General features: G+C 34.2%; 1 protein-coding gene across 1 annotated transcript; it reads left to right on the top strand.

Annotated features, from left to right (window-relative positions):
• The first annotated feature begins 457 nt into the window (after positions 1 to 457).
• On the top strand, positions 458 to 5,216 carry LOC122291600 (exonuclease V, chloroplastic-like). Its single transcript, XM_043099404.1, has 7 exons — positions 458 to 1,734; positions 2,056 to 2,160; positions 2,638 to 2,759; positions 3,535 to 3,684; positions 3,758 to 3,911; positions 4,260 to 4,336; positions 4,864 to 5,216. Exons 1-7 carry the CDS (start codon positions 1,516 to 1,518, stop codon positions 5,108 to 5,110), a joined length of 1,074 nt encoding a protein of 357 aa, XP_042955338.1. The 5' UTR covers positions 458 to 1,515; the 3' UTR covers positions 5,111 to 5,216.
• The last annotated feature ends 6,107 nt before the right edge of the window (positions 5,217 to 11,323 follow it).

The raw sequence follows: 11,323 nt of genomic DNA, 5'->3' as shown, positions 1-11,323 counted from the left end.
CGAGATTAGGTTTGAGGAAGGGGACGACAGACTGCAGCTGGGAAGGTGACAGTGAACTTGATTTTGGGAAGGTGACAACGAACTTGATTTGAGAAAGAAATCGAAATTTTTTTCGTAGGCACCAGAGGACTCTTCTAAACGGGGGTGAATTTTTTCTTATGTTTATCTTTTCTATGACTTTGGGATTTGTAAGAAGCTTAGGGATGAAGTCGCATAGAGAGAGTGTTTGTGAGAGACATCAAGTTGCATAAATGTAAAATGCACCGTTTGAAGAAGTCGAACACCTCATTTCACAAGTTTCTAAACGCACCGTTTTATTTATTTCAAAACGGTGCGTCTCTCTCCACGTCAGATGTCGTCCGCGGACAGGCCCAAGTTTGTGCCTGGGTATAGACTTTTTCTTATTAGAATGGTACATTCAGTGCTTTACCAGTGATAGACCCAAGGATTGGGCCAGTTGGCTAGCTTTAGCCTAATGGTCATACAATACCTCAGAGCACTCTTCAATGGGGTTTAGTCCCTTCAAGGTTGTGTATGGTCAAGCGCCACCTTGGCTCCTCCCTTATGAGCTTAGGTCAACGACAGTGTAAGCAGTCAAAGAAGAAATGAAAAACTAAGACTTCATTCTTACTCTAGCATGAGAAAACCTACAGGAAGCTTAAAGGAGGATGAAGCATTATGCCGCCAAGAAGAGAACAGAAAGAGAATATAGTGTAGGAGATTGGGTCTATTTAAGGTTAAGACCCTATCTGCAAACGATTGTTGCCATGAAAAGAAGCTTGAAGCTTTCCCCAAGGTACTTTGGACCCTTCCAGATCATTCAAAGGATTGGAAAGATGGCATACTGGCTATTATTGCCCAAGGAATCTAAGATCTACCCGGTATTTCACATCTCTTGCCTCAAAAAGAAGCTTGGAGCTCAAGTAAACACTAACCCTAAACTGCCATCTATTATGGGGGATGGCACATTAGCACCCGAACCAAAAAAAGCAATAGAGATGAGGCTCAAGAAAAAGGGGAACAAATTGAGAGTAGATCTCTTAGTTCAATGAAAAGGATCTAAAAAGGAAGATGCAACCTAGGTAGATGCAGAGGAGCTGCGAAGGAAATATCCAAAACTTGTGGTCGAGTTCTTATGCAGGAAGGGGCCGTGTTACATGCCTAAGTCTTAGGGCTTGTAAGGGCTAAGTAGGATGGGGAATTACTTAATTTGTTAGGGTCATTTCTGTATTGTTATCTCTTTATTTTCAGTTGGTTCATAGAATGAGTCAATGGGCTGTTAGTAATTGATCAGGGCCGTGGCCTGTTAGTGGGTAGTTACTTGTAATGCAATAGTACGTGCACGTTGGGGAAGTTATTTTCAGTTGTTTTCCAATTGTAATGTCTATTTAAGTCGGAATGCATTATGAATGAAATCATCACTTTGAATCTCAATATTGCCGAGTGCATCTTGGAGGTTTTCGGCTCCTCGAATTGCCAGGTTTTCTTGATCTGAAATATTAGGACCATAACAAAATGGCTCTCATTAAAGCTGCCTTTGTCGCCGCTCGCTCTTCAATCCCTTCAATCCGTTCAGCTTTTGATTTTCACAGGAACGCAAGGTCCATCCAGTCAATTACTGCCCTTTCCAAGAGGGGCTTTGCGAGTACCCAGAAGAAGATCAAGGCAGATGAGTCGTTCTTGCACCAGTTTAGGAGAACGAAGGGCTTGTCTGTCACTGATATCACTGCCACGGTATTCATTCAATATTTTCTTCATAATGGGTTGGGATTGTTTTTGCTTTATATCACATTCTACTAGTATTTGTAGCCTGTCTTGAGTTCATTAATGGAACCTCGAACAAATCCAGGTGGTTCATAAGCATCTGAGAAGTTAGAATTTTGGGTGACTTTTTCTCCGGGTTGCTTTTCTTTCACATTACGTTGTTTTGCGTTATGAAATATATTCCTACAGTAAATATCTTGGGATGTCATGTAGCTAAGGTGCGGTCCATTCGGCTTATTGAAACTGAAACATATCCATCTCACATGACTCTTTAGCTTTATGTTTTCATAGGAATGGTGCGAAAAACAAATGGAGTTTGTTCTCCGCCGTGCCAAGCGCGAAAGTACTAAAGCTATGAAAGCCGGTAGTGCTCGCCATACAAATCTTGAAGAAGAGGTACATTTTTAGATTCTTGAATAACTAATTCTCCATTGCGCACGCATGTCTCGTGCGGACACGAACTTATAACCACCCATATCTAAAATATTTTATTTTTCTGGTCAACATCAACATTCTTTAATTATCATCCTTTCAACCAAGATAAGATTTTCCTTTTCCTTCATTTTTTTGGTAAACATATTTGGCTTAAATCCCGCTGAATGAAATTAGTAAGTTGTTGAAATTGAGTGGAAAAATAGAATCAGTATTAAGAACATTACTAGAAAGCACTCTTATGTTTTCAACAATTTGGCATTTAGAAATTGTTTTAGTACATAAGGATTCTGCATGGAAGATGTGAAGGTCATCCAACTTGCATTTTTCTGTCTTTCAATCAGCATGTTTGTAGTAGAAAAAAAGCTTTAATTAGTCAACTTCTATGCCTTTCACATGTTCACTATATATAATTATCCATCCTGGTTGTATATCTGGCAGGTTGTGAAAAAAGTGAAAGCTCGTGTCAAATGTAAAGAAGACATATGGGCTCTGAAGCTTTTGAACTTTACAATTGGCGCTAATCAATTATTGTTTCAAGGATTAACGCGTGAACTACCACTGTAAGTTCAATCATCCCACACTGTCTTCTGAGTCAGTTTTTGTCTTGTCATGGTTTTAGCTTGCTCTTAGAAACCACATGGAAATGCTTTTTCTGTACTTGTAAGTGGTTCAGTATTTCATTTTGAAGTGTGTTGCATTACCTTTTGAGAGACAGTTTACTTTGTTCTTGATGCCGGGTGTAATTTCGAAAAATGAATTAGAAAGGGGCGGATGTTTGTGGTTTCTGTAGAATTTAGATTTATCCATATTTGTGGTTATCAAATCTTGATGGGGCTAGTTATCGGTTTCAAAGTAGATAAGTAAATATATAGTTAAGGGTAACTAGATCGAAGGTCTCTGTGAATAATGGGATATACTTTGATAACAATTTGTTTGAGTTGGATTGACTTCCAGATTGGAAAGATTGTGCTGGTTGATGAAGTGCCATTGATTATTAGACTTGACTATTTATAACTTCTTGTTTTGCCTTAGTGCTTTGGATACGCTTATATCAGTATGGATAACAAACCACAGAAATTAGTTAACAAGAAATAAAAAATAAATGCGTCCTTTTTGGTTGGGGAAGCATAGAGACAGTGCTTGGACATATCCACGAAACCTTTTTATGAAATTCAATAAGAACTTATATTTATATACTGCGATTTTTCTGTCAGAGGTATCTTTTTCCTTCATATTTTGGCCTCTCTGTCTGTCAAATGTGAATGGAATATGGATTGTTGATCTCAGTATCCTTATTTCCTCTTGCTGATGGACTATAGTTGCGTACGAAATCAGAATAGGCTTTGCAGAAGGTGTATGGATGGTGGGAGTGATTGATGAGATCTGTATGCCTGCAACAGAAACCAATATGAACCCAAAATTAATTGACACAAAGACTCGTGTACGAGGCACTCTTCCTGCTGAACCACAAAGAAGGAATGGAAGGTATGCCTCGATGATGAATTTTTTGGTAATGCATCTGAATAAAATCACGGCATTCATACCTACTTTTTTGCAGGCTTCAATTAATGTGCTACAAGTATATGTGGGACAATTTAGTTGCTGACAATTTTCCCTCCAGAGAATTTTACAAATTTTTTGCCTTGAACCCACATTCTATATTATCCGAAGAAATTAGAGAAAAAACTGCTGACTCAGGGTTCCCGGCAGATGTAAGGGTTCCTTCTCTTAAACCACTAACAATGTAGTTTGATAGATGCTGCTAGCCTGCTGCTCTGGACTGTGTATGTTATTCTCAACAATATAATGCTCACTTCTAAGGCGCTTGGAATAAGGGAAAAACTAATGTTTTCACATATTATTTGGAGGGAAAATAGATGGTATTGGTAATAAATAAAAGTACTACAGTACTTTTTAAACAAAGTGAGAGCGGCTGTTCTCATCTTTGATTTTATTCATTTAAACATGTCTACCAACTCATTTGCATAAATAATATAGCAGATAAATTAAGAAATCCCTCCAAACTTTGATATGATATTTGTTTTATTTTGGATATGCAGACCCTTGATGATGTAGTGAGATTCTACAAAAATACCTGGACCACACTGCCCCCTTCTTATGACCAGCTTTTATTGAGGTGAGTAATAAGTTTATAAGAAACACTCCTTACGAGAGATGTTAGATGGGAACAGCCACAAGGGACAGCCAATCTAGTTGAACTTCAGTTGGGCCATACATCACCCATTATAGTATGTCTGGATTGAAGGTTTCCGGCTGCAGCCAAAATTAGTTTGACTAACCAATCTACATGAAATGTTTTTTTTAAGTAGGTATAATAAAATTTTATTAATAGAAAAGTGTAAACGTAGCCCAAGTACACAAGAGGTAACATGAAATGTTTCCTGAAAGCAGAGAATGCAAAATTTGTAATTGCCTACCCACTTTGACTGATGTGGGGCTGGAGCACCTCTCACGATAGCACCTCAAGGAAAGCCATCTTCTTTATAAAATAAAGCGTAAGGAGATACATTGGTTAACTCCTGGGATGTAGGTCGTAGAGCATCATTTTCCTTCTGGTGTGCGATATTCGCATGCATGTGATTTATCTGGTAACAACCTTAGTAGTTCCTATTAGCTAGACATTTACTTGGTTGTTTAAAGCAGATATGAGTTTCAAAAAGACAATTCATTGATTGGCGAAGATCAATTTGCATTTGACCCTGATTGGCTCAAGAATCAAATTCATGGTTGTCTTGAGTTCTGGCTAGGGGAGCGAGAAGCCTGTTACACTCCAGAGGAAGAGCGTTGGAAATGCCGGTTCTGTCAGTTCGCTTCTATCTGTCCTGCAAACACCGACCATGATAGTACTCCAAGCCCGACCAGCGCCAACTCAAGTAGTACACCAAGCTAGAGAAAACATTGACATTGCTTTAATGTCTTACACTCATTAATTATGTCTTACACTCTCAGTAAGCATTGTAATTATATTAATGGATAATGCATTTTCTTGGCTTCAATTCGATTCATTTCACGTTCAAATTATTGTTACTTTTAATTAAATAATCTCATATCTTTCAGTTTTACTCAGATTCGTTAAAAGAATAAAAAACAAAAAACCGTAAATGGAATCCCACTCAGTTTTACAACTATATAGTAAGGCCTAATAGACAAAATAAATGGAATCCCACTAATCATCTTCCGAACAAAGCAATCCGATATGCATAGGCAAGAAGTCAGAAAAGTATGAGAGCCATTGTCAAGTCCAAAGTTTAGCTAGAATCTCATCTTTTGGCCATAGCATCAACTTTTAGCTAAATGAGTCTACATTGGACTAGTGATCTTAAAGGTAAAATAATAATATAATATTATTTAATAATATTTGATTAAAATTTTCTTTTATATTTTACAAATGCACTTCATATATTAATTAATAATTTTCTTAAAAAATAAAATGTGGTAATTTATTTCAATGTAGTACTTATATGATTTATTTCACTGTAGTAATTTATTTCAATGTGGTAAAGATGGGGAGGTTAATGAAAAGAATAAAATAATTGGATTGATGTGAACAATAACTCTCCAACAATGGAGAGTCTCCTTGATTTACTGTAGCTCAAGTCTTGACTTTTGGATTATTTGCTAATCCAATGTGGAGACTTTTTCTCACATCTATCTAAAGTTTAGACTTGCATTGGCATTTGGCTAGGCCATTGCCAATGCTGTGATAGCTAGCTCGCTTAATCACACCGATTATTTAGCTTTTCTTCCTATTGGAAGGATTTAGGTTTAGTGAATTGTTAAGATCGTAAAACATAGTTGACATAACACAATCTTAGAGATCATTAACCCTTTTTTCTTTTGAAATTTGGTTGCAATGTGCCAAATTGATTAGGTAACATATATATAACAAAAATGTGAAAATTTGAAGAGTGTAAAGTTTGCTTTATCCTTCATATAAGAGCTTCTGTTTCTTATTGGCAAGTTGTATAATTGACACTCTTATTCATTTTAATTTATTTTCTTCCTAAGTAAACTTCTAAATTAAGTAGAGAATAACATATAGATGTCATGGTGATCACTACAAGCTTGTTTAGGACCAATGAAATTATGAAGGTATTGCCAATGGAGGATAGTTAAGTGATTTGTTTTTCTGAAAAAGTACATTTTACCATCCCCCACTACATCTTCTGCAATGAGACCACAAAACCATCAAATTTTACTCTCTAAACTATCAGTTCCCTTGCAATTTACTCAATCATAGATTAGGTAATTAGATTATTGAAAAATATGTGACATGACATGAACAATTAGAATTTTAAAGGGAGAAGAAATTGCAACTTGTGTTTGGAATTAGGGATAAAATGGTAATTTTGATAATATACTGGTCAACTGGCAAAGTCTCATTTGTTTTCACAGATAGAATCAGATGAGTTGAGATAAAAGTTGAAAATTGAATAAAATATTGTTAAAATTATTTTTTTAATATTATTTTTATTTTGAGATTTAAAAAAATTGAATTGCTTATTTTATTTTGTGTAAAAATTTGAAAAAATTATAATTATTAGATGAGATGATAATGGTTGTGAAAACAAACGAGGCCTCGAGAACTTAACATACTTTATATTTTTTTTTGCCTAAATAAGTGCCTTGGCATGTTTTTGAGGCAACGTATGTGAATGTTAGAATATTAGTCAAATAATTAGAACTATTTTTCTCTTTTAACATTTCATTAAAAAAAATATTAATATAAGAAATTGTAACCATATCTATGAGCCATTTTACTATTCAAATAATGAACTCCCATATCTTAACATATTTGATATTTTTTTAAACAAAATATGGGTTAAAATTAGTGACGCAAAAGGATGGAGTAAGCTGTTCCATGCTGAAATTTCATTACAGTGACTGTAGTGTTAGGAAGAAAATGTGGTAATATAAAAAAGAATGAGGTAATGAACCACAGGTTCGAGGCTATGGTTGTGGCCTCAAACCACAATCGAAAGAAAAATACTGCAATAGTCTTTTTGGCTACTTTTCATAGGAGAATTTCACTTCCATTGTCCCCATGTTCGTATTTAGAAAAAGCATAAATATAGTGGGATGGTTAGAGCCGAAAAAAACTTGATACTTGGCAACACTTGAAAAATACTGACCATTGTAGTGACGTGTGAGGGTCAAATGCCAACTATAGTGGAGTGGGGGTGGAGGTGCATTTAGAAGATATGAGATCAAGGAGTACATGGGTGTTGTGTGTAAGGTTGTTGGGACTCATGTCTATGTAAAAGACACGTACTAAACCACACACGATTGTCAAACAATAGCGGTTCTAGGCCAATCTTGTAAGGTCGTCGGCACATAAATAATGTGATGGTGTGGTGACTATGCTCATTTGGTGGCTGAAAAGTGATATTTCAATCTAGTAAAAAAAGTGAAATAAATAATAAGAGTAGTGCTAGATGAACTTACAAGACTCATTTTATCTGATTTATTACAATAAAAATAAGAATAATGTTACATGTACTTAAAATAAAAAACAAGAGTAACGTATAAATTCACACAGCAGGCCAAAGTGGAGGAATGAATTATCTCTGGCCTACGATGATTATTCAGGCATTGATATGGTGTTCTTTGTTTTTATTTGGCAATAAATTATAAATAAGTAAATACAAATAAATAAAAAGAGATCATAGATTTACATGATTCAATATAATGCCTACGTTCACATGTTGTTTGGGAGTAAATTCAACTATGATAGGTGATTTTGCATATCTCTCATAATCTCACATATCTATCATATTAGAGTAATTTGGGAGATCGAAGATGATGTCTCACTTGAGAGAGGATCCTCTGGGGTCACTGTGTGTGGTAAAGTCTGTGAATAGAAAAGTTCTCGAGAGCCCCCCAAATTTGTGAAGATCTTCTCTTTATATAAAGATCTATTTCCTTCATTAGAGTGATTGAGCCCTACTTGTTTTTATAAAACCCTTTCCTTTTGTTGATATTTCTATTTTGGTATTGTGGTTAGAGTTTGTTTGTTGTAACACATGCTAGGTGGCCAGGGAGCTCGCCTTTAAATCCATTCCAGCAGTTATGTTAAAGTTTGAATATCTGACCCGTTTAGCTTAACGGGCTAGTTTCAAATTGATCCATATACCTGTATGTCTATGACTAACACAAAATGAATATGATCTGTGAACACAAATTACCACCCCTAGTGATTGCTATAAAAATAAAAACAAAAATTGCAGTATAACAATAACTCTAAAATATTCAAAGAGCTAAAGAACATAAAAAGGAAAACTAACTTAAGATCTAAAAATTAAAAAAAAAAAAAAAATTGGAATAGATAAACAATTCAAAATAAAAACATGAATAAATCATTTTAATTTTTCTATAATATATTTTTAAGAATTGTTTTTCATATCTCGTGAGGTCTCTTTACTCTTTAGTGGATTTATTTTTGTGAAATTACTTTATGGATGAAATATTTCTCATTTTTAAAATATTTTAAGACATGTTTTTTCTACTCGTAAATATTTTTTAAATATTTTCACAAAAGGTATTTTTAGTTTTTTAAATATTTTTAGGAAAACATATTTTTAAAGTTTTTTTCAAGAAAATTTAAATAATTACTTGTCTTTTTATGGATTTTTAAGGACCATTTATCTCTCTAAAGGTAAAGAGTGTAACTTTTTGATTTATTCAGTTTAGAGCATAGTCAATGAATTAGTCAAAGTTAAAAGAAACTTTTTATAAATGTGAGATGAACTTAACTTTTAACTATTTCATTTACATAAGTCTATTATCTATTTATTCTTTATATAATAATAAAATAATATTAATTTAATATATTATTTATCATATTTTACTATTCTATTGATTATATATTAATTAATAATTATATTCTAATTAAATTATTGGTTAAAAGTCATATTTTTAATGGTCATTTAATATTAATAATTATAAATGTCTAATTAAACTCATCTAAAATTTAATATAAATGCTAAAAAATAAATTCAATATAAGTAATAACCTTTGTTGACATTGATTGGTACAGTAAAAATCAAAGAAACCGAGCAGTTTTATGAGAAAATGTCGAGAAAAGAGAGAGAGAGTCTTACACAAAAAAAAAAAAACTAAACGTTTGCTCCTTGAACAATTTACACTAAATTTGAATTTACTTTTACAAATACTACAGTTAAAAGTCAAATTTTATTAATTTACCTAATTCATTGCAGTCAACTTTTTGTATGTAATAATTAAATGAAACTCTTTTTAAGAATTTAGAGTGCTCTTAAAAAGAAAAATATAATTACATAAATTTGGCGATAATTTTTGTCGGCTTGATATGCAAAACATGTTGGGAAAAAAAAAAAAAAAAAAAACAGAGCAGGAGAAAATGACAGTGCACAGAAGTGCAGAACATTGTGTCTTCTACATCTCCCTAGCTGGATCCAAGCATGTCTAATAGACTATCATTTTCAGAAATTCTTCGGTATAATTGCTAACACACATATTTCCACTTCATCCTTCTTCTTGAATAATAATTAATTGATAACTTGAGGATTATTAAAAAAATAAAAAATAAAATAAGGGGGACTCTAACCAAAAGAAGTGGACCCTTCTTATCTAAAACGTTCCGTTTACACACATTTGTCATTTGCTACAAAAGCAAGTTACACAATGATGTACGTCACAAGCTCGAACTAAAAGAGTTCATAAACTGCTCGAAAATATTGAGCATATTTAGTCTATAATTAAATAAGAATAATATTAAATACAGTCGTAGAATATATAAGTGTCACTTATTCGCTTTAAAAAAGAATAAAGTTCATTATTAAATTTTTTTTATCCCGTATTTATTTATTTCTTTCAAATTGATTTCACGGCGTTTGTATACTTATGATTACAACTATCATTTTTATTAAAATAATTAATAATATGTCAGTATAATTTTCTTTTATAGATCTTGCAATATTGTTGAGTACTATGGAGTCTGGTCCACACCACTCGAGCGAAGTCAGACAGATTCGAACGCTCAATATTAGCTCGATAGTGAGCTCGAGCAGAGGCGGAAGGAAGTTTCGCTTGAGCGGAGGCATTGGCTACTCGAGCAAAGTCAGGCAGAGTTGAACGCTCGATGACAGCTCAACAGTGAGCTCGAGAGGGGAGTTCGCTCGACGCGCGCTCGACAAGCCGCTCGAGCGAACATGCATTTTACACACCTCTAGGATTTTTTCCGCCGTTTGACTATATATATGATTATTATATCATATGGCCGTAATGTAGAAACACTGTGAACGTACAGTGAGTGATCCATCATTGTAGTGTGATATTCCTCAATAATAAAATCCTCTGTAGCTCTCATAGACGTAGGCAATTTGCTGAACCACGTAAATCTTGTGTCATGTGTGATTGTTTTTCTCATTCCATATTATTTTTCAATTCATTGTCGTCGTTTTACACAACAATTGGTATTAAGAGCCAAGGTTTGGGTCTGAGAAGAAACGATGGCTGGAGATGAATTGAAAGCATCAGGGATCGATAAGTTTGATGGCACGGATTTTGGATACTGGAGGATGCAAATAGAGGACTACCTCTATGGGAAGAAACTCCATCTTCTACTATTGGGAAAGCAATCGGAAAAGATGGATGATGCTAATTGAAACCTGTTGGATCGACAGGTTCTGGAGGTTATTCGATTAACCCTGTCGAGATCCGTTGCTCACAACGTCATCAAGGAGAAAACGACTGCAGATCTCATAGCGGTTTTGTCAGGTATGTATGAAAAGCCGTCAGCAAATAACAAGGTATATTTGATGAAAAAGTTATTCAATTTGAAGATGGCAGATGGTACGTCTGTTACACAACATCTGAATGATTTTAATACTATCATAAATCAATTATCGTCTGTTGAAATTGAATTTGATGATGAGATACGTGCACTGATACTATTGGCTTCACTGCCAAATAGTTGGGAAGCTATGAGAATGGCTATTAGTAATTCTGCTGGTAAATCTAAATTGAAATATGATGATATTCGTGATTTGATTTTGGCTGAGGAAGTGCGCAGGAAATATTCAGGCAAGACCTCGGGTTTGAGTTTAGCTCTAAATGTTGATTC

The sequence above is a fragment of the Carya illinoinensis genome, chromosome 13 (genome assembly GCF_018687715.1).
Source record: "Carya illinoinensis cultivar Pawnee chromosome 13, C.illinoinensisPawnee_v1, whole genome shotgun sequence".
NCBI lineage: Eukaryota > Viridiplantae > Streptophyta > Magnoliopsida > Fagales > Juglandaceae > Carya > Carya illinoinensis.
This window is presented reverse-complemented; position numbering and strand designations above follow the sequence as displayed.

Coding starts and splice junctions, on each gene's coding strand:
- LOC122291600 (XM_043099404.1), top strand. CDS start 1,516: ATGGCTCTCATTAAAGCTGCCTTTGTCGCCGCTCGCTCTTCAATCCCT. Junction 1,735..2,055: donor TCACTGATATCACTGCCACG/GTATTCATTCAA, acceptor ATGTTTTCATAG/GAATGGTGCGAAAAACAAAT. Junction 4,337..4,863: donor TATGACCAGCTTTTATTGAG/GTGAGTAATAAG, acceptor TGTTTAAAGCAG/ATATGAGTTTCAAAAAGACA.